This window comes from Protopterus annectens, chromosome 10.part0, assembly GCF_019279795.1.
Source record: "Protopterus annectens isolate FY-2018-M chromosome 10.part0, PAN1.0, whole genome shotgun sequence".
Lineage (NCBI taxonomy): Eukaryota > Metazoa > Chordata > Ceratodontiformes > Protopteridae > Protopterus > Protopterus annectens.
This window is the reverse complement of record NC_056744.1, coordinates 152,927,562-152,952,569: the sequence shown is the minus strand read 5'-3', so window position 1 is coordinate 152,952,569 and position 25,008 is coordinate 152,927,562. Positions and strand designations below refer to the sequence as shown.

The 25,008-nt window shown below is 36.5% G+C and overlaps 1 protein-coding gene across 1 annotated transcript in view; it reads left to right on the top strand.

Moving 5' to 3' along the window:
• The first annotated feature begins 1,937 nt into the window (after positions 1-1,937).
• The window catches only part of LOC122813016 (actin-related protein 2/3 complex subunit 1A-B-like), a 494,459-nt gene continuing 471,388 nt past the window's right edge, over positions 1,938-25,008 (top strand). Inside the window, exon 1 of the mRNA XM_044085122.1 lies at positions 1,938-2,068. Coding sequence (XP_043941057.1) covers positions 2,003-2,068 — 66 coding nt within the window. The 5' untranslated portion in view covers positions 1,938-2,002. The remainder of the gene's footprint in view (positions 2,069-25,008) is intronic.

The window sequence follows — 25,008 nt, the reverse complement described above, 5'->3', positions numbered from 1 at the left end:
AAAGAAACCATAGTGGCACTTTATGTGGCCCTTATCAGACCCATCATTGAGTATAATGCCCCCTTCAGCATGTACCTAACTAGACATATACAACATCTGGAATGCCCACAGACGTTCCTTACCAGGAGAATCCAGGGTATACACACATTGTCTTATATGGATCACTTTAAAGCCTTAACTTACAGGTTAATGACAGATGATCTATGCCTGACATCCTTGGATCCAGCTCTAATGGACCTTTTGCAGATCCATACATGAACAGCATCAAAAGCACTAGATCAAAGAAATTAAAATTTGCTTGTGACATAAATAAGATGTGTTGGCTAGACAGATATGTGTCTCAGAGGAGCACCACATTCTGGAACACACTAGCCATCCATGTGAAGCAAAGTTCATCACTAACCCTATTTAATAAGTGTAACCTTGATCAATGGATGGGAAATTGGAAGTTTACTGCAGGTCTGGTCCCCATGTACTATGCCCAAACTAACATACCCTCCATAACATCTAGAAACTTCCTAACTTATTCCCTCATAATGAATGTCCATGATACATAGGGACATAACTGGGTTGGGTTGCATGGATAGGTATATAAAGGCCCCTCCCCGGTGGTTGTTAGCATAGTATATATCTATGAATCTATATACTATAAAACCCTTGCAGACACAAGCAAACTCCATACACACACATGAAGTGACTAGGAGCCAGGACTGAATCTAGACCCTGATATAAATCTTACCTCACTGAACCACAGTGCTGTCCCAGAAGTCAGAACTCACTCTTGTCCAACAGACTGTTGATGTAGGATGAGGACATCTGCCCCAAGCTACTATTGGTCTGGGTTCAATTAACAGCCTAGGCATTAGGGTCAGGCTGGGATAGATTATGAGGATGTGTGTGTGTGTGTGTGTGTGTGTGTGTGTGTGTGTGTGTGTGTGTGTGTGTGTGTGTGTGTGTGTGTGTGAGAGAGAGAGAGACTGTCTATGTGCATGCATGGATGCTTACATGTGAGCTTATGTGTTTACTTGTATCCCAGCTCAGGTTAAGAATGCAAAAAGAAAGTCTTGTTTCCACATTGTGAGTACCCTTGAGTGCTGATTCACTGGCACTTGCCCTTCCACTATATACAAAAAAGTTTGGAATACAGTATGCTGACATTGGAAAGGAGAGGCCTTACATGAGATGACATGGGGGATCAAGGTGCCAGCAATAATGGGGAAAATTAAGGAGTCATTTTGTGGTATCAGTGGTCAAGGTCTGTGCAATTTTGTGTGCCCAAACCAACAAAATAAATATATAAAATATGTTCTTTCATTTTGGCAGGAGGCTACTTACAAGTTTCGGTTAATTAGTTCCATTCTAAAGGAAAATGTTTCTGGATAAGTAAAAATATGTTGACTCAAAAATATTTATTTTAGATACATGACCCCCCCACACACACATATATCAACCCAGGGAAGGACCTTCTTTTCATTGCTTACTTACTTTTATGTGCCACAATCTTGGTGTGTTGCACAAGGGAACAAGAGACAGTGATTCACATATTTCTATGTGTGAGTGTGTGTGTGTGCTTGTGTGTGTGCTTGTGTGTGTGTGTGTGTGTGTGTGTGTGTGTGTGTGTGTGTGTGTGTGTGTGTGTGTGTGTGTGTGTGTGTGTGATGATAGCTGTGTTTATTGTGACATGTATACAGCTGTATATGCCAACTCAGGTTTATAATATATTCTAAAACTATATCTTCATCAGGTTTCTTGAATGTTTTAGAACTCTTGTTAGTGCATCCAGTCTAAAATATAAAATAACAAGCCCATACAAAACTTTTCTGAAACTATTTTTTGCAAAATTCCTATCAGACTAATTAAAGGTCTTAACAGATAGGGTAAAAAACCCGCCCATGAAATTCACAAGGTCCAGCCCCCTACATTCCAGGTAACTTCTACAAGGTAAAGTATTTCTTTTGAGACAACACCTAACAAGAGTGTGTAGATAAAGGCAGGTCTGTATATGTATTTGGGGCAGTGGCTGTATTTTCCAGACAAAAATCTACAAATTCTTCTAGATTTGATAAAGGTAAGTGTATGGATTTTCTTACTGTAGTGTATATCTGGCTCATAATAACTTCATTCTAGTGTAAGATTTTTTTGGAAAGTTACTTGGAATGTCAAGAAGGAATTATTTGGTATTTTATTATGTACATCAAATTTCCAAAAAGTCATGCAGAAGGAACATGCGACAGTGTAGACACTGATAAAAAAAAAAAAAAAAAAACAAAAAAAAAAAACATTTTTTTAAATGGTCTCCACTAAGAAAGGAAATGTAATGCCTGCGTTCTTGATGCAATGTTTCAAATAGTTTCACATCATTTGTTTTACTATCTTTAAATAGATATACTAGTAATTTTTATACCTGGTCTTTGCTGATATTCTGTCTAATGTTTTTACAGCCAGGTTTTGATGTTGTTTTAAGAATGTATTTTCTTTTGTTAATATATGTTTCAAGCAGGAAACAAAGAAATCTATCTGCTCAAGACCTAGGAAGGGAAATTGCAATAAAGTAACAATGCAAATATTCTTCAGGTTTAGACACATTTGTGTGCGTGATATTGATAGCATAACAGGAGACTGTTTTCTTCCTGCTTGAGAGGAGTTAAACATTCTTAGGATAGTTGAACTGAAATACCTACATATTTAGGGAAAGTAATGAATGTTAGCAGTTTTGATGCCCTAAGTGCCGAATTAAAAATTAGAATTACCAAGTGTGTTTTTAGTGGTAATTGTTATATTGGCAATCTTTTATAACATAGTTCAAGAAATGTGTTAAGGATGGTTCATATGAACGCCCTGAGAGACACAGGCATTAATGTTATGAAGTCTCTTTGACTATTGCAATGGTTCCCTCTGGACCTACTGCACAGACAATGTAAGAGGGGAAGCATTATTTTTCTTTTGGTTTTTTTTTTTTTTTACAATCATGGATTTTTCATGGATTTTTCCTTTTGTGGGGAAGCTGTGGATCGCAAAACCATGAAGGAATTTATTAGTGCATGAGGTTGTTATGAAGGGCAAATGTGTTAAGGGCTGCAAATCTAGATGACAAAAAATTAGTAACTTGTCTACCAGGTAAGAAAATAGCCTCTTTTACCGGTGCATGTGGTATTCAGGTGGTCCTCATCTCTTGTTAATGTGTTTGTTTCTATACTGTCCAGTAATATGTTGCATTTTTAAAGTGATTTATACATTTATACCATATCAAATGACATTTCTGGTTGTACATGCTCCCCTCCTGCCTTCAGAAAAGCATTCCACAACCCTAACATCATGCAAGGGAAATCAATGCTTAAAAATAATTTGGAAAACACACCATGGTGGATAGAGGTTGCAGCCACATGGAGTTGAGACTAAGCCAGATACCACATGACTGACTGCCAAACTGTACTGGTTTTCCTCACAAAAAATCTTGCAGCTTTTCATTCCTGTTTTCTCAGTAAGTGCCATCATTGTCTGGCCTGGAGCCACAGGGGGTTTATTCCTGACTCAGTGCACACAGGCAGTCCCAGGCAGTCCCGCTCTAGAGCATCTGAGGGTGCAGTGATATTGAGTGATTGAGGTCCACTGTCTTATCCTAGGGAAATGTGATGGTTTATAGTGTTGCTATTCTGTTCCATGGTGATCCTTTGGCTAGGAGGGACTATTGCCTGCAGGCTACTTCTCTGACATGGATGATAGTGTTGATTCTGTGAAGACAGAGGGAGAGAGAGAGAGAGAGAGAGAGAGAGAGTGAGTGTGTGTGTGTGTGTGTGTGTGTGTGTGTGTGTGTGTGTGTGCACGCGTGCGCGAGCAGACTAGCAAGGAATATTTTAAACATCATTGCACAGGGTTTCCTGTCACGTGTCTAATCTGCAATTATGAATGCCATGACTCCAAAAATAAACTATAGCTTAAATGAAAATATAGCAAATTCCAGCACTCACTGTGCACCTTTAGAACATTTTTGCAGGGGGAGGAAACCTGCACCCCTGAAATGAGGGACTATCTCACACTGCATCACTATTACTTATGAATGCTAACTCTGCAGAATGCACTGAGTTATGGTAGCCTGTAAATATTTTATTTCCCATATTTCCTTTTATAGTTTCACTTTTCTGAGTTACTGTTCTTAGAATATCAGAAACCATGCATTGTACACAGATGCTTGACACATATAAGGCAATGTGGATAATTCCATCTTCACCAGAAGGTCAGTATGATAGCCCCGAATCCTGATTCCTTGACAAATCATTAGATGCTTAGCTGATTTACACTTGTGAGTCAGGTTGTTGCTGAGACACTGGCGTAATTGAGTATGACATACAGTGAGATTGTAGGAGCAGGCATGCATGTGGAAAAATACAGACAGGGATAATGCAAGAAAAAAATGCCACAGTTATTATTTTAGAGCAACAAGTTATGGATCTAGGTTAATGAGTTAAAAATGACGTATTGTCAAAAAAAAAAAAAAACAGAAAAAAGCCAATGCAAAATGGCTAAACCTGGTTTGCTATGGCGGAGGGCAAATGCTAAGTAGACAATACATTTGCATCCCAATTCCAGTGTCACTCCATTTCAGGGAAAACAGAACAAAACTTTTACATGCTTTTGCATTAGCTGTCTTTTTCTTCAGCAGATGTGGTACTTTGACCCAATAACCCAGTACTGCAGGGTACCACTTTACTATTATGGCAAAGAAATGACATAAAACTAGCATTTATTGATGTAAAAAAGGCTGACCTCCTTTGCATATGTTTGGTCAACAAACTGGAGAAGTAAGCAGCAAAATAGAAACAGGAATTCACCACTACTTTCCATGTATTTATTAGGCAAAGTAAATGTGTGTGGGTGTGTTTACTTTATGTTTATGGTATATGTGCTTGCATGTGCAAGCACTCATATCTCTCAATTGTGCAGATTTTCACAGAATGTCCAGATTTTTGCCTCATATTTTGGTCTGTTTTCCATAATATTGTGATTTTCTGGCAAATCATCAAGGATTAAAGTTTGAAAGACTGAAGTTATAAAAAAATGACAGACTTTTGAATTTCAGACTTCATACCCTTCAGAAAACTCATGCCAATGCAAAACCTGTTATTCTATCAACTTTCTAAGTTTGCAAGAACAGTATTTAAAAATTGTCCCTGTTTTTGGACCTTTGTCCCACTTTTGTTTATGGCTTTGTCCAGATTTTTTGCTCTAAGAGGTTGAGAGGTATGGCATGCATGCATGTATGTTGGGACTACTGTTACTTAACAGGATGTGAAATGGAATGCCTGTAGTGCTGTGAAAAAAGCAGTTACAGAGCTGAGCTTGCTTCAGTACTGGACAATAAAATTACATGGTTATAACTGGTTATTTTTAGCAGTCATAATTTAAATTTTCCATATTGTTTTTCTGTGGTGATCAAACATAGAGTATCAGAAATCTTTATGTGTGTAAACGGGGAATGATTTTACTTATTAAATGATAATTTTTCTCTTAATGTGCAAATAAATTTCTGTATTTGAAAACTTCAGCAGTGATTGCCATGGTGTATTTCTACCCTATTGTGCAGCCATTAGCAAAGGCAGAGTTGTCTTTCTGTAAGTTGTGCTGCTCCCCGATGGTGGCATTGAGTGCTCTGTCATCATTCTTTCTGATTAATAGAACAGCATCACTGTGACAGGAGTACTGATCCCTAATAGGTCACATGTAGTGCTCTGGTCTCCTTCTGACCAATGGGAAAGAAAGTGATGGTGGGTAGTTGGGTACACTATCTGTATATCAAATGTGGTCAGAGGTACTACACAATGGTAGCATGTTTTACTTTTGCCATTATTCTAGCCTACAGCACTGCAGCTGAAAAGAGGCAAAACATCTGTCTGAGGGCATGGTTCCTTCCAAATGATAGTTTGGCAAACTTTGGTATAACTCAGCCATACAGCAACACTTGTAATGAAGGGGGGGGGGGGCAATGCAATTTGATGTTATTTAATCTAGTTTACGTGAACTGTTCTTTCTCTGACATAAGCCACAAGGGCAAGGATTAATTTAGTATATATAGACAGCTTAGTGTAGTCAGCCAGCCAACATGTTTTGGAAGATGGGAGAAAACCCATGCAGACATACAGAGAACATACAAACTCTACACAGATACTTTCCAAAGGAGGAGATCTGAGGATGTTGATCCTACCTGGTGCAGAGTGAGAGGGCAGTGGCAGCAGCAAGCAGAGTGATAGAATGCATCCTATGGGAATACATTCCAGAAGCAGGGAGATGATGTAGCCACTCTACAGGGACCTGGTCAAACCACACCTTGAATACTGTGCAAAGTTCTGGAAGACATATAAGGAAAAAGCTACATTGTGGCTGAGTGGATTGACCCTCTAGGGTCAAGGGTTTATTTGTGAACTTCAGTCACTGTCAGTATGGAGTATGCATGGTACCATACAACAATCTGACATTATTCTAATCTCCTACAGTGTTATTGCTGGGAATGGACTATGTTCCCTCCTGATGATAGTAAACAGTGCTCTGTATATTCCATTATTTGGCACTGCCATTTAATATGGAGCAGACCAGATGTCTGACAGCTGTTCTGCCCTGGATAATAGTACATACGGTTTGGCCACCATTTCTACCTTCACTAATGCCACTAATGAAGAGCCAGAATATCTTTCTGATAGCTGTTGTACTCATTAACCACATGTGAATTACTAGGACACTTGATATAGTACAATGATATTATAAGGGGGCATAACCTCTCTCTGACAATTATATATTTATCTGATGGTACCATGTGGTTCTGTGACAGAGTTTTGCCACTGATAAGGGGAGTAGTATCTGTGTTGCAGCTATATTACAGCATTGTCTCATGATAACAAGTAGTGTTCTGAGAAACTGGTGATAAAAAGTATATCTGTGTGAGAGTTTTGTTTCTCTAAGATATTAACATTCATTGATATAGAACCATTTTAATTAATGTTAATGTCATGGGGAAGGGGTGGATCATCTAGTCGACAGCTGTTTTCTGAACCAGCATGGGCTGCAGCAATGCTGCTGATACAACAGATACACACACACACACACACACACACACACACACACACACACACACACACACACACACACACACACACACACACACACACACACACACACACACACACACACACACACACACACACACACCTATATGAAGGCTGGCAGATAAAAATGTACATGTCTTCCAAGCATGCCTGACTGTTGAAGAGGAACGGAAGTAAGGAATGATGGGAATGTTATCTCCTGGATATTAGAGCAGCAGTGCAAAGCTGTGTCACAGAGTCACATGGTACTGCTGCTTCTATAACTAGCTAATGGCTGGAAAAAAACTCCATGTTACAGTCCACCTACGGATCATAAATAAATGCTTTTTCTCACAAAAGGTGGTAGACAGATAGAATAGGCTTCCCAAATGGGTGGTAAGAAACAGAATCGAACCAAACATGTGACTGTTCCAAACAAGGATGGGATGAGTAGTGGAAGAGAAAAGGAAGTAAGGAATCATGGGAGTGTTAGCTCCAATATATTAAATCAGTACTGTAAAAATTCAGATCAGCATTTACACAACACTGCAGTGAATTAACCAAAACAATGAACTAAGGGGCTGAAGAATTTCAATATATTATAATCTAGGAATATATTTCCACAAAATCGGATCCTTGTAGTCTAGACACAACCAACATATGAGTAGATTCTTAGTATTACATCAGCAACAAAGTAAAGAAAGCACAAAAAAAAAAAAACAATCTGGGTCGCATGCGGTGAAGATTAAAATGTATCTTAACTGACTGGAATTGTAATAGAATTGATTCATAAGTGGTAAATGAGAGAGAAACAGAGATACACAGAGACAAAAGGAGAGGCAGGAAAAAACAAACAAACAAACAACAAAATAAACAAAAATGCAGGATTTGTCTGGGTCTGTATGTGATTCTTTGTTGAAACTCAGTATGCCGTAAGTGGGAGGCTCCCCAGGCAAATGATCATCTGGAGAGAGGTCAGAATTACCATCCTTGTCTGATAACATCCAAACTTGTAAAGTAGCAGACACTATGTAGCAAATGCTGCTAAAACAAGAACTGCAAGTGCCACCTCTCTCATCAGGAACACCGAGCTACACAGAGCAAAGTAGCAGAAGCTAAGGCCAACATACTACAAGACAAATTGATATGTGTTGAAGACATGAGCTGATGAAAGAATCTTCATTCTGTGTGACTTCTCAAAAGATCTGAACAAAAGGCCTCTACAGTATTCACAAGGGAGAAGGTTGCAGCAATAAACTGGCCTACCTGAGGAGAGGTTGGCACTGGAACTGGCCTGCAGCAGCTCAGACCATTGAACATGTATGCTGTAAAGGAGGAGGTGTTGTCAGTGAGGTGGAAGCCAGGAAATATATTAAAAAAGCTGAGGATTCTAGAGTATATTCTGAGCAGGTTTACTTGGTCAAAACTAGAAGAAAACATACCTTCCTGTCTGTTCTTCTTCTTTTATGTTGAGCAAAATGACTGAAATTTAGAATCCTGCTCCTAGCCTTGTGGCAATATGATTGCTGTCAGACAATACTCCCAAATGCAGTAGTAGCAGTTCTGGAGGAAATGGAAGTATATGGAGAATGGAACACAGATTCAAAGCCTCCATCAGTCATGAGCACTAGCTTTATGTACTCTTTTTAAGGACGATAGCTCAATGGGAAAAATGCCTTCAATATGTGGATGGTCAAAACTGAAGAAGATTAATCATGTGAATGATTGTCCTGGATGGCCAATGGACTTTCTCTGTTAGCCTTTGCTGATTTGTATACTTAACATAAGTTTTTTTTACTTCAGCCTTTCTTATTCAAGAACAGGAGTGAGTGGTCACCTGCTGAACTACTATGTCCTTTTGTTTCCTGTGACTGAGAGTAGTTGTTGGCTGAACAACTAACAATGTTTGGCCAGAGGTGTAAGTGATGGCCATTATATGCTGCTGTGCCTCAGATCATGTATGTAGTAGAATTGGCTCTGCAAATGTGAGCAGGAAAAGCAGTTAGTTCTCTCCTTCTTGTGGTCACACTGATTGAAATACATTACTGGGCCTGCTTATTGAAATACATTACTGGGCCTGCTTATTGAAATACATTACTGGGCCTGCTTTAGGAGGAAATGAAAATTGCTAACCAGGGTCGGGTGACACAGGGAACATTTTCTTTAAATGGGGCAAGATTGAGTTCTGGAGAAACCAAAGGGGGTTCCAGGATTTTCTTTTAAAACAAGTAATCAAATATTCAGAAGCACCACTAGTTATAACAGCAGGCAGTAGAAACTGCAGGAGACAGATGAAAAAAAGAAAGGGCTAGTCCAGATGGGAAGCTGATGAAATGTAGCACACAGAGGCAGTATTATGAATATTAAATATTGACAGGAAACACTTTGGTCAACTGTATTCAAGAGCTGAAGAGGTATGGTTGACAGAAGCTCACATTGATAATTAATAACTTACTTTGGTAAAGGAAGTTTAATGATTAGCTTGGTGATAGTTTTCTACAGGAGAGAATGGATGCAATAGCAAGTAAGTTCACTGGTGAGTGAACTGATTAGGAAACAGAGGGGACAGAGAGACATGACAGTAGGTTATGCATTTTAAAGTGTAGAACTTAGTTTAAGAAATGGGAGAATCAGTAACCATTGCAGACTAAGGAGAGAGGTTGCTCATGGATTTCTTTCATTTTACTAAAGTAAGAGTGAGGCTGTTGGATCTTTTGCCATTGTAGCTGTCAGAGAAGTATTTTCTGAGCCCTAAGCTGAATAAAGAGGTAAAAGGTTGGCTAATGTAATCTGTCTAAGAGACTCAGCCTGTTATCTGCACTCTGTCCCCACCCAAAATAACTATGGATTTCCTGCCCAGTTGACATTTTACTTTATTGTGGAAGGAGCTTAAGATAAAACATCTGAAGCAGAGAAGAGGATGGTGGAGTCTTTTACACATCATTTTCCATTCTCCTATCATTTGCATCCTTGTCCCCTTCTCACTGTGATGAACAGTCCTTCTTTTATACAGTAGGGTCATAAGTTGTGGAGGTAAAAGCACAAAGACTAGTACATTCAATGATGTTAAGGTTACAGATATAATATGAAAATGGAAATATCCTATTACTACTAGGTGAGCTGCAGTGGATGTCAAAAATTGTGCAAATGTTTCCTGGCCACTCATTGGGAATATAGGCTTTTGAAGTTCTGAACATCTCCAAGGCAGTCCCAGAAGAGGCAAAAAATGTGAAAGTTCATAAGCTTGAATTGTGTAAATAGTTGTCTGATTTGTGGTTTCTTTTTGCTAAGTGTGGAAAAAGATATTATCTAATTAGATAATATTAGATTTTATCTAATAGGCAAGTAGGCTGCTGCCATGGGGGGGGGGGGGGGGGGGGCTAGAATAAGGTGGTACACAATTTAGTTAAGGTAACATGGTTTTAGCAATTTTGCTGTGGAATGTTAATTGCCTTTCAAGCTCAGTAAAGCAAACCCAGAGCCTAACCAAATCAAAGTCAAGTAAAGTGCAACTGAAATAGCTGTAAATGACACACACTACTGAAACTGAACATCAGAAACTGTTATGAAAGGTTATTCAAGGAGAATATTCTCCTTATAGCTGGGGGAGGATAAGAAGATGAAGGGTGGCTATTCTGGTTGCACATGCAGTACCTTTCAATACCAAAGACCAGCTACTGTAGCAATGTGGTAGGTTTTAATAGGGTCTGTTAGCAAGGTGCAGAATTAAAACAGCAAGCATGTTTGAGCCATTACTGAATTTGCTATGTGCAGGGAATAAAGTGTAAGGAAGATCAAAGTTTAATTATATCTCATCTTTTCTGCTAGCACCAGTAGTTAAGAAAACTTCCACATGAAATATTGAATTACATGACCCCAAGGAATGAACCAAAATGGTGAATATAAATGCCAGAAATACCATAACAGTAAAATCTACAACTGTATACTTTTGGGGGGGGGGGGCTGTACTCCCCACACCACCTGAACGTATGTATACCAATGCCATGGTTGCACAATACAAAGAAGGGACAAATATCTTGAAACAAAGGAATCGCTGCTGATGCACACATTGAAATCACTGCAACAGGAATTTCCTGTAAGACTGGTATTCTGTTCCTCAGCATCTTGTGATTCAGGCACTTGTTGCCTCTGGAATTTGATTATGACCACCTGTCAACATGTGTTATGAAAACTCCTCCTTATTTATATCAGAAAAAAACATCACCTACTACCCACACAAAATTTATAAAGACTTCCCAATTATACCATTGTTCTCTAAATCACCCCATAACAATGAAATTCATTAATTACAAAAAAAAGTATAAACATGGAGTGTAACAGGCCAACACGGAAGGACTGTGGCTGACCAAGTTCGCAGATGACTGCAAACTGGGTGCCATAATCGACTCTCCAGCCGAGACAAGCATCCCTCCAAAAGGGCCTCATAGAAACAGACAACTGGTGCCAGAGCCATGGCCTCAAGCTAAACGCCAAAAAGTGTATAGTCATCCCCTTTGGCAAAAACAAAGTGCCCACAAATTCCCACATAGGTGGTAATCCATTAAGTACAGAAGAAGTAATTAGGGACCTGGGGACCCAAGTTGATAGCAGTCTCTCATTTGACAACCACATGGCCAAAGTGGTTAGAAAAACATTTTATATAGCCCACCTAATCATGAAGGGATTCACATCTAGATCAGGGGAGGTCATTGTGCCTCTTTACTCATCCCTCATCAGGCCCATAATTGAGTACAATGCCCCTTTTGGGATGTACCTTACCAGACACCTGCAGCAACTGGAAAGACCCCAAAAGTACCTCACCAAAAGGATCAAAGGGCTCAAACAGATGCCATATGCTGCCCAGTTAAAGAAACTCCGGCTCTACTCAGTGGCATACCGCCTGTTCAGGGGCGATCTGTGCCTGACGTATAAAGCCATGTCCAACCCGGAATTAATGGACATGCTGCAACTCAGAAAATCCAAATCCCATCGAGCTAAGTGCTCGAGAGACTTGAACCACAGCACTGAAATAAATAGGACATGCTGGAGGGACAGATTCATAACCCAGAGGCTCCCTTCACTCTGGAATAAAATCCCAGTCCAGGTTTGGCAGAGTCCCTCATTGACTCTCTTCAAGAGGAATCTTCATGAGTGGATGGGAGATCGTAGGTTTAACCCGGGTATCACTTCTGTGTTAAACTCGAAAAAGGGCATAGCAAAATTAAGTTAAAATGGGTGGCGAAAGCCAAACACATTCTGGCTAGGCTTATAATTGCCCTAGGGCAGATAGCCTAGTATGAACCCATGAACCTATGAACCTATGAACTAACTGGGAAATGACATTTATGAATAAATGTACCCAAATCTAAACACTTACACTGACTAAGAAAACCAATTAAAATATAACTAAATTATACAAATACCAAATCCTAACATAACAGTCACCTAGATTACTTTCCTAAAACAATACAAAAATTGTTTGTGTACTAAAAAAAATATAAATAAATAAATGAATTAAAATGACGTCAGAGCTAGAGTAGATATCTACCGACTAAAAAGCCCATTAATAAAAACATATAGAATCTTCATAAAAAACATAGTATAGGCAATCTTTACAATTAACGCAGCCTCATGAAATGAATGGAAAACAGGAAATGAAACTTATGAAAAAGAAAAAAAAAACAGATAAGTGAAACATGTGACTTCCCTACACAATCCTTAGGAGAAATTCCCTGAGCAGCAGTAGTTTTCATTAAAAAAGACAACAGCATAAGGCCAAATGATTTTCTTCACAGGAAATCATTGATGGAACAATTTCTAAATGTGTGTCAACAATGATTGACTTTTTAGGGAGATTTCTCCCTCCTTCAAGTTGGTGCAACCTTAGATTTGGTATATATATATATAAGTTAGGCGGGTATGGGAGGGGCTTGTCCTCCTGCAAAAAACAAGAAAAAGGGAATTTTTCACCCTTTTGGTTTTTGGGCATTTTTTTTTTGTTCTGTTGAAGAGCCGACTTTCAGAAAGTTGAAATTTCATAGTGGAACTGAAACATGCAGAAAGCCTTGTCTGTGTGAAAAATGAAATATCTTGCACTGTAAGGCTGGGAAACTTAGTTCTGTGAATTGTGGCTTTGCTACTAATCACAAACTGCATTACCTAAATCTTTTGAACAAGATATTTCATATGTCACATAGGAAAGTCATATATGCAACTTTGGGGATAGCATGTATAGAGATCAAGGTTGTAGGGCAGAGCCCCCCCCAACTCCGCTGAGAGATGCTTGGGGTTTAGTTTTTTCAAAAATACTTTAAACTCTCTTCCATCTCTTTATTTTTCAAAGTGGTGGCCCCATGGGATGGTAAGATCGTGCAGTCAATAGCCCTGGTGTGATAGAGTTCTGCTTTTGTACTTTGAAATAGACCCTCCGTTTTTGTCCTTCAGATTTCTGTGTTCTATAATTAACTTTAGAAGTTGTTCCAGTTACAATCAAGTTGTCAAAATTTAATGCATATATTTTATGTTAACATATTCTGCTTGTGGCATATGCCCTTGGTTCTTAAAAAAAGTAATGGCACCCTAGAGGGCATACTGCGAGGACATTTTCCATTGTACATTAAACTGAAAGCAAAGACAAGCATAAGCAATTTTAACATGGGACTTGAGTTTATTCCTAAAGTATGCAAAGCTATTTTTATGTTGTCTTTTTACAGGTAGGTGATTCCATTTGGCAGGGGCTGTACTCCTGACCTGAATCCTTAGCTGGTAGAGTGGAGATTTAGGGCAGGCTTGAATAGGAGAGAATCCTGCTCAACAACCTTTGGACAAATTAAGGTACCATTTGTGCCTACCAAAAAGTTACTATTAAAAGTTTTTTGCTGTACTCAAATGCTTCACCTTGTAGAGTAGTGCAAACACTGTTTCATTTCTTCATGTACAGGTAGAATACCCTTTTAAGAAAATAAACATATGATATAGCTGTTCTGTGACATGCAGGGAAAGAGCCATAACTGTAGCCTGAGTGACCCACATTCTGCTAACTGGCAAGAATGCTGTATGAGCTAATTCTGAAGAACAACAATGATGTGGGCTTGCCAATTCTAGGAGAAGGTAGCTAATCAGAATTCAGCAGGATGAGAGACACCTAGTAGGTAGCTATGATTCCACCTATGCACATAGGGATTTATGAAGGTTCTGTACCTGCTAAGGGAGTCATCTGTACTTTAGTCAGGGTGTTGCCATGCAAAACTATGTATCATTATGAGCCCAGCACCAGAGAGAGAGAGGAATAGGGCACAGATTAAAATCCAAACCTGCACAAATTACATCCACTTGTATATTGGCCCTCACTTCCCCTGAAGCTTTTGTTTGGAAGGACTGAGAGAATGAGAGGATGTATGGGGTAGAGGAGGCTTGGCAGTCAGCAGGATCAGAAATGTAAATAAACATGAAGATTTATAATCATAGTCATAATATCAGTGAATGATTATATACTTGAATAAACTAACATCCTGATTTATCCGTAACTTGCTTATGTATGTTATTTTTGTATACATTCCTTTATGGCATATTTTTTTTTCTCAAATATATTTTTATTGAATATTTTTCACTCATAAATGCAAAAAGAAAAGGATAAACAGAACACAACATAAGAAACTGTTGATGTTACACATTGCTTGACATGGGCAAGTTATTAAACTAGGTATAAACACATTGTACTAAATAAAATCAGATTTGCTAAATGAATTACCATGAAGTTATGCTTATGTTATGGCTTAGTCAGGATGTTGTTCTAAGACAACAATTCACTTGTACGTTGTGGTAACAAATGAGAGTATAACTTGAAGCATAACACCAACCTAAATGAAATACAAAAAATCTACACTAGTATACCATATATACCTATCTACAAAAATGTCACCTTATGTAATGGAATTACTACTTTTAACTAAAAGGTGTGTTTACTATCCATATGTATTTACATTTGTTTTGCCATTTATGATAGAATATCAATTAAAGCTTTGCAACAATTATGATATGTTTGGTTCTTTTGACTATTTTGTAAAGTTTCTTAGCCAATATATGCTTTTTAGCCATGTTCTTGTATTCTGACCAAGAAAATCTATATATGTCCATCCAGTTTTTAGCAATGTAAAATTTTAATAGGGTGCATAATGTTATTATAATGTGTTTGTTGAGACTATTATTATTATTATTATTATTTTTTGAAATTATGTAGTATTGCTATCTCCCATGACAAAGTAGATTTTGAGTAGCCTGTTTTTTCTAAGAGGAATCTCAGTGAGCACCACAGTTTATAAACTGTTTTACAACTCCATAAGATGTGGAGGATATCAGCTTCTTTATTAGGACAAAAGGAACAATATGTTGACCTAGATGGGTTCAATTTGTTAAGGTGCACAGGTGTATGATATACATTGTTAAAGATCGTAATCTGAGTGTAAATTAGCTTCTTAAATGGTCTCAATTTCATAGTACTTCCAATGGCTAATTCCTTCTGGTTGTCTGTCATGTTACTACCTTTTCCTTCCCAATACTTTGAGAATAGAATTGTATTTTGAAATGTAACTTTTACTATTAATTTATACATATTTCAGAGCATTTTCCTTTGTACAAAAGTAACTTTTGAATTTGTTGTGCTAATTTGATATCTTGCTCAATTACATTGAAATCCTTGATTATATTGTTAACTAAGTATAGGATTTGTTTAATTATCACATTATATTTATTGCTTGCTCTAAGTAAGTTCTTGATATTTTCCATTGAAAGGTTTTGTAATTGATAGAAGTCCCATACTATATATTTTTTTATTAATGGATATTTATCTAGATTTAACATAGAGTTTGCTAGTTTTATATCAGGGTTGTTATGTATTGGTTGTAGAAGAATAATTGTATCTTTTAGATTTATTGATATTAGTAATTTCTTGAAAATTTCACATTTATTGATTAAAACTCGGTGAATTTTTATTGTCTTAAGAGTTTCTTGATTTAAGAAGGGAATCGTTTTTGGGTTAACTTTAGATGTCATAATATTTTGGTGAAATAATTTAATCCATAATAGGTACCATTCATTACATAATGGGTCGTAGTTTACTATTTGCATAATGCGACTAGCACTAATAATTTCATGGTACAATTTAAAATCTAGAAGGCTTAGACATCCTTTTTCTTTTGGTAGTATTAGTTTCTCATAACTAATTCTTGTACTTTTTGGGTAGCATATGATTTTGCTAGTCAAACTTTTATTTTATTAAAAAAGATAGCTGGAATTTTCATAAAAGTGGCATTCAGCTGGTATAAAATCTTAGGCAATATGTTCATTTTGACAATTGAAGCTTTCAATAAAGTTGAAAATTTAAGCTTTTCCCATTTGTTAATATTACCGACTATAGTGGTCCAAGTTTTAAATATATTGTTATTGATCATATCTGGTTGTGTAGGGGTAAAAATTACACTTTCAAAATATATTGCACTTTTACATTAGTCTCCAGAAAATAAAATTCCTTATGATCCAGGGGGTTAAGGGAATATATAATTGACTTATTGGGATTAATTGCATAGTTTGATACTTGAGAAAACTTATCTATGGACTTTAAGATTTTGCATAAATCAGTACTGGGATATTGAAAGCAGATATTTAGGTCATCTGCAAAGGCTGTGTATTTTATTTGGGTTTTAGATACTGAAACAAGGTGGTGGTAAGTTCTCTGACTGATTAGTAATAATAATGCTTCTAGATATAAACTGAACAGGTTTGGTGAGAGTGGGCAACCTTGTCCGGTGCCATTTATAATTTGTATTGGGTTAGATGTTTTCTTATTTATATAAGGAGTTGTAGTTGCTTTACTATATAATGTTGTGATCATTTTTATGTATTCTTGTAGGAATCCAAATTAAAAAAGTATAAAGAGGAGAAATTTTTTATTAACTCTGTCAAAGGTTTTTGTTGCATCCACTGATAGAGTGTATTTAGGGGATTTGTCCTTGGCACAGAGGTGGGATAAAGCATCAGTGGTTAGTGTATTGTCCCATACTTGTCTGACTCCTAAAGCCTAATTGCTCAGGTGCAATTACAAAGGGAGCTACTTTCTGTAACCTGTACACTAGAATTGTTGAAAATATCTTTAAATGTATATTTATCAGAGTTATAGGCCTGTAATTGTTTGGATTAGTGGAGTCAGTATTTGGTTTTGGGATAAATATAGTTTTAGAATTATTCATATAAAGGTCTGATATCCCAAATTTTGTTATATGATTGTATAGTTTTAAAAGTATTGGTGTTAATTGTTGCTTGAAATGTTTATAGAATTCTGCCACATACCCATCAGGACCAGGAGCTTTCCCAGGTTTTAGCTTCTCAATAGCCTTTTTTACTTCCTCTTCTGTTAATGGACTTTTTAGACTGTTAGATTGAGATTCGTTAATCTGAGGGAATTCTAAATTATCCATAAATTTTTGGAAAAGGTTGTCTTGTGTCTTGTGGGCCGTAGGTGGTTTGAAATATTTCTTCAAAAGCCCTTATTATTTCAATATCTGAGTTGAAGGTTTTGAAGAAATGTATTTCTTTCTTTTCTGAAGAAATGTCAAGCAGAGGTCTTTATTTTGCCACTGAAGAAATGTCACCGAAGAAAATGTCCAAAAGTAGACCAGACAAACTCCGTACTACTGTATCTGTTATACTTTATTTGTCACAAAATAAATTCTTGCTAAACAGTTAATTCTGTCAGAGCTATTTCAATTCTATTATAACACAGCTAGACAGATCATTAGACCAAGGCACACTTAGCCTAAAACATCACTCTTGAACGAAACATACTGTCCAGTTTATATACTCTTTTCAAAAAATGTTATTTTTAATGTCCTTGTGACTTGTTTTTCTGGTTTCTGTCTGTGTCATGAAAAAGTCCATGGTTATTTCATGCCCTTTTTTGGTTCTTGCTGTATCTGAAGATTTCACAAAATTCTCTCCACATCATCTTTGTGCCACTTGACCTGTCTGCATATTATTTATTTATTTATTTCTGCGTCTGAAAGCCAAGAAAGTCAGCTTCCTTTTTTCCTATAACAGGATGCATTTACAGTAATGCCCACAGCTATATGTTATTAATATCTAAGCTGAACATAACTGTTCTTGCAAAGCAAGCATATTATTTTGAAAACTGCTGTTTGGCCTTCCACATTTCCTTTCACTGTACACACAGTATATTGGGGAAAAGCATTTTAATTTACACAATATCTATCAATTCCCACTTTTTTTATTTAAGACCCATGAAAATTGTAAGACAATTTACAACAGAATATGATCTTTAGTACTTTGAATCCCTTAGTCTGTTGCTACATACAAATCCCTTGCATTCAATGCTATTTTTTTATACAATGTTACATTACCAACGGTTGTTACTTGATTAATACTTTTATTAACACAAATCTTATAATAACGATAACAGCAATTAATGCGGAAGTTGTAGTACCCCACCATAGACACATAGCCATTATTACTTATCTATTTTTAACTGTCTTTATGCTTCCTTAAACAAGTTGTCAGTCTTGCAGTTACACACAAGCATTTCAAAATCTTGTCATGTTAACCCTTGCTTTACAAGGCAAAACCTTGTATTAGAAGCAAGCATATTTATTTTGCACTGCATAATTTCATTATTGCTTTGGGAAAAGAATATTTAAAAAAGCAATTTACAGGAAAACGTGCTCCTCTGTACTTAATAGCCTTTCTTCATTGTTAACAAAAGTTACTCGTTTGATGGTTTTATAACATATTTGCTCTGTTATATCTGACAACTTTCCATAACTTTCCATATTGCCTTAGTGGCAATATACCAGTGCAAAATTCATTTCCTGAAATAACACCATTTCCTATGTCCAACTGTTTTAAAATCTTTTCCTATTTTTTTATCATGAACCTCCCTTTTTTCTGGTGATTTTCTACCATGTCCTCTGGTAATATTTGAGTAATTCTCATTATTGGAACTGCATACTCTATGCAACAGCATTTCTTCTCTTTCATTTCTTCCTTAAAAGAAGTATTATGTGTTAACTCCCATGCTGTTTTTAGCTTATACTCAAGCTTTTTTACATGACCATAGTTCTTTTGAAAACACAATATCCCTTTTTCTATTTTTATCAACTGTCAATTTTTTTATGGCTGATTGTTTTACAACTGTACTTTTATAAGATTTTTTAAACATAAAATGTGTATGTGTAACCTCTACAAGGACTGCATATAATGGCATTTTTCCCTCTGTAAGGAATGTGGCTAAAAATCCAACAATTTGACCTGTCACATGCCTTTGCAAACAAATTTTGCATGTCCAAAATATACTGAAATCAGGTATCCGATCATGATGTCCCTGTTCTCATGATTTATTATATCTGAGTATCTCTCCCCATTTTTGTCTTTGCAACTGTTTTAGATAGCCTTGTCTTGTTCATAGATTGCTATTATAGAAACAAATTTAAACTTTTGTTAGACTGTTAAGAGACTGTTACTGTACTGATACTGTTTGATTGTTATTAACTTACACTGATTTTTATGAACCAACACGGTGTGCTGCTGTTGCTTGGATTTTTATTTGCTGAAAAATGCTATTTGTCTAAGTTTTAATGACTCTGTACTTTACTACCTGTATGTATTGCTGTGTATTATTACCCGGATGGCAGTTACACCAGTTTGACTAATGATGTTTTTGCTGTACTAGTTTGTTTATAAGACTGTTTGCTGTTATATTTTATGTAATACATTGTTTTGAAAATATGACATTACAGTCACTGTTTTTTACCAATATTGATCCTGTTTGCTGTATGCATAAGCTGCCTTTGGAGACATACTGTACTGTTAATGTGTGTGTGTGTGTGGGGGGGGGGGTTTGACCCTCTGTTGTTACTATAGACCCTTTTGTCATTTAGGATTTGTCATAGGTACTGCCTTAAATGTTACTCTATTTTCAGACGTAGATGAGGACTTACATACCTAACATTTAATTGCATTGTTTAGTTTTGCATATACTATTTGCACTACTGTAAATGTATTTACTGTATTTGTATTAACTTTAACTTTACACTGTATCTGTATTAACTTTACTTTATGTCTATATGGCTGTATGTTATTTGTGTGTTTATTCTGAATCTGTCCTGGCTTATTAAACCAGTAAAGTATTTTTCTGTCTTTTACTGTCCCCTTTGTTTAATTAACATTGAGTTTTGTATACTAACATTGTCTTCCATTGCTTTAAAAGTTCCCTGTACTTTGCTGCCAACTGATAACCTGTATTTTGTTAATTTATTGCTTTAATGCCTATTGCCTGCCATGATCTGGTATTTCATAGGGTATACTTGACTTTTTATGTCTCCCTCTGTGTTTGTTCCTGTGACTGATTGTCCCTTAATGTATTTTATTTATCTTGATTTCTTTCACTGTTTTTGGGTTTGAAGAAGCACTATTGTAACATGACCTATTTTCTTACAAGTAAAACATATCACCTGTTTTTCTGAACTTGGTTGTATATCTGTCTGTAACCCTGGTGCAGTAGAAGCTGCTCGTGTTCCCCCTGTGTTTGTTTTTTATCAGACCATGTAGTACATCCCCTTCCTTTCACCACATAGTCTGCAAGCTGTTTTCTATATTTCCTATGTGCATCTGCAATACTGCGTACTTTTTCATCAAACCATATATTCCATCCCCTTCCTTTCACCACGAAGTTAACAAGCTGTTTTTGTATATTTCCTATGTGCATCTGCAATACTGCGTACTTTTTCATCAGACCATATATTCCATCCCCTTCCTTTCACCATGTTGTCTACAAGCTGTTTTTGTACATTTCCTACGTGCATCTGCAATATTGCGTATTTTTTTTGAACTGTCTAGCACTCTGGCTTAATCTCTGAATCTGTAGCTGTCTGTCAGGCAGAAACTGATTTAAAGCTGCATATGCATTTAGCAGAATGTCAATAACTGTCTGACGTAATTGCTTTAATATAACATTTTGAATGACCAAAACATTATTTTTTTTTCTGTCATGCTATTTAGACTGTCTATAAAACAGTTACGTGAGTCTAGACACTCACCTGTTTTAGCTGCTTGGTTTGCTTTGCCATTTACTGTACCTTTCCTGTATATTTTTATGTGCTTTGATTCTGACAATACTAAACTTTCCCTGTAAATCATTTTGGGAATGAAGGTTCATATCTCTCATACTGGAGCATGTTTTAGGGGTTTGCAAACACTGTTGATGATTCCCCTTTCCCCTTCTGACCCAAACTGGTATGTGTAAATGCAAAAAAAAATTTAATAAAGCATTATTTGAAATAGACCACACAGTGTACGTCAACCATTGTTTAAATGCCAACATATTGAAACAAAATGATTTTTTTGTCTTGCCACTGAGGCAGAGTCTGTAATAAACATGACTACTGACATATATCAGCAGGAGAAATCACTGTCATTTCTGCTGAACCCTGCCCAATGTAAACCTTGCTGGGCTTCTTCTAACTGTCTTGTCAGATTAACCTCTGTAGTTTGTGCTCTTAGTAAATGTTGTTGGGTGCTATCTGATTGTTACGTTAAACCAGAAATGTCATTATGTAGAGTCTGAATGCTATGCTGAGTCTGTTCCTCTAAATGGCATTATTGTCCCTTACTACTGTCTCTGGGGAAAGTTTTGAAAAGCTGTGAAAACTTTTTTTTTAAAAGGTTAATATTGATAGCACACTGTACTATGTTAGAACTTTTTTCTATTTGTACATTTGCAATATTTACTATAAATAACATTTTTATGTAGTGTATGACATTACTAACAGTAATTGCATATACTTGTACTGTATGAGATTTAGGTGACTGCAGAAGGTACATTTAACTGTTGTATATATGAAGAACTAACAACGCTAGAATCAAACAGATTGTTTATCAGCATAGGATATATCTTATGGTATGGCTTACATACTAGACTCCTGTGACAAAATAGACAGAAGTTAGAAAAGTTACTTTTACATTTACAAACACAACTGTTATCTAATGTCTGAACATCAAACATTTCAGATTTACATTTCATGTCTAACACAGAAGGTTTAAACCATGCAAATTTATATATACAATATGTGGGCGCTGTGCAGTTAACTGTCTGTACTTGCATCCATGTTAGAACTGTGAAGAAAGTATCATAATTTATGCAGAAGACAACAGGTCATCAGGCTGAAGTCAATCTGGAAAAGGACGATGTTTCTCTACAGATGAATTGTAGGTGGTCTGACGCAGGACAGCTTCCACGGCGGTGGTCTGTATGCACCAACGAAGTATTGGAACTGGAACTGTTTCTCTGTTAAAGCACTGGAACTGTCAGTCTGTTGAACTAACGTAGTAAGTAGTAGGGATCCCTCTGTAATATCAACTGCTGGTAACAGATATATGGTCACAGTCACTGGCCAAGGCTCACCACTGAAGAAATGTATCTCTTTCTTTTCTGAAGAAATGTCAAGCATTTTGCCTCTGAAGAAATGTCACTGAAGAAAATGTCCAAAAGTAGACCAGACAAACTCCGTACTACTGTATCTGTTATACTTTATTTGTCTCAGAACAAATTCTTGCCAAACAGTTAATTCTGTCAGAGCTATTTCAATTCTATTATAATACAGCTAGACAGATGAATAGCCTAAGGCACACTTAGTCTAAGACGTCACCCTTGAATGAAACATACTGTCCAGTTTATATACTCTTTTCAACCAATGTTATTTTTAATGTTATTGTGACTTGCTTTTCTGGTTTCTGTCTGTGTCAATGAAATAGTCCATGGTTATTTCATGCCCTTTTTTGGTTCTCGCTGTATCTGAAGACTTTACAAAAGTCTCTCCACATCATCTTTGTGTCACTTGACCTGTCTGCGTATTATTTATTTATTTATTTCTGCATCTGAAATCCAAGAAAGTCAACTTCCTTTTTTTCTATAACAGGATGCATTTACAGTATTGCCCACAGCTATATGTTATTAATATCTAAGCTGAACATAACTGTTCTTGCAAAGCAAGCATATTATTTTGAAAACTGCTGTTTGGCCTTGCACACTTCCTTTCACTGTACACACAGTATATTGGGGAAAAGCATTTTAATTTACACAGTATCTGTCAGGTTTTATCTTTATATTTTATCTCTTGTATTTTACATGAGGGATTTCTTACAATGATAAGTCTTGCTAACAATTTGGAGGGGGGGGGGTCTGAGGCCATTCCACATATTTGTATAGTATTCTATGTTCTGTGAATGTATATTGTTGCATTATAGTCTCATTTAATTGTTTTTGTAAGCTTGCCATTTGTTTCTCAAGAGAAGAGTATTTTTTTTGTAATTCTAGTTTGATTAGTCTTAACTTACCTTCTATGTTACTTATTTTTTCCTATTTAATTCTTATAAAATTATGCTTTTTGGATCAGGGTACCCCTAGCCTTGGCTTTAAAGGCTGCCCATTGAATATCCGGAGGAGTATACTTATTTGCAAGATTTTCATTTAATTGAATAAGGGAGTTTATAATTTTTTGCGCCACTTCTTTAATTTTCAGAAGGTTTGAGTTTTGAGTCTAGTTTGAAGTATTGTGGGTAGTGTATCTAGCTTTATTTTGTGTTATTATTATATTTATTTTTGAGTGATCAGATATTGATCTACGTTCTGAGATAATATTGCACTTCATTATCAGCAATGCATTGAGAAATTAGAAAGATGTCAGTTATTGACCAGGTCTTACGGTAAGGGGAGAAATAGGTATATCAGCTTCTTAAACCATCTGTGTTGTTAAGTTCGAAGGGATCTATTAGGCGAAAATCTTCAATTAATTCTGATAAAAAAGTTGTGGCTTGAAGTGATTGAGTGTTATTTTTATTTGATCTATCTTTAGATGGATTTATTGTTAAGTTCCAGTCTCCACCAATTATAATCATATGGTCTGGGTGCTTTAGTAACAAGTTATATATTTCAATTAAATAATCGAGCTGATAGCTGCAGGGTCCATAGACGTTACAAAATAATAGCTTTTTTTTTTATGCTGGATGTGAGCATGTAAAATAGCACCATCTACCATTTGTATCAATGCTGTGTTTAATGATGTTCCCTTTAAATGATTTTTTAACTATTATAGTTGTCCCTCTTGATGAGGTACTGTCCCCAGCTGCTATTATGTGTTGAGTCCACTTAGTATTTTTTTTCTGTCTCCTTGTCCCATTGCTCCGTAGTCATATGAGTTTCCTGTAAAAAGGTTATATCTGAACTTGATTTGTATATAAGGTGCATAATTAGCTTGTTCTTTTTAATGTCTTGCAAACCATTTATATTCCACAAGGCTACATTAATCATCTTATTTGATAATTAATTTAAATACCTCTGTAACTGAATTATCTATGGGTGCTATGAGGGGAGTATTTGGCAAAACATTGCGAGTAGTGTCTGCAAACTTCTTGCATCCGAAGTGGAAAGCTTCACTATTCCCTTGCAGAAGGATAATGATATCCAGGATGCAGAATCCTACACCAAGGGACGCTATATGCATCTTCAGGATTGCATGGACCGTGCTATCCCAAATAAAACCAAGACTCCTTCCTCAAGCAAGAAGAAACCAGTCTGGTGGACCCCAGCCATAAGCAAACTTTACAATAAAAGGAGAAGACTTATACAAAAAAAAGGCCAAATCTCAAGTAGAAAAATCATCCCTGATCAGCATTAGTAAGAAATTGAGGGCCCTCATCAAGTCAACTAAAGCTAATTTTGAAAAGAAAGTTGCCAAGGATGCCAAGGATAACCATAAGGCCTTTTATGGTTACATCAAAAACCTAAATGGCAACGCTCAGGTCTGTTCTGAGCTAGTACATAATGGAACAAAATACACTGACCCTTCTGACATTGCCAACATCTTGACTGACA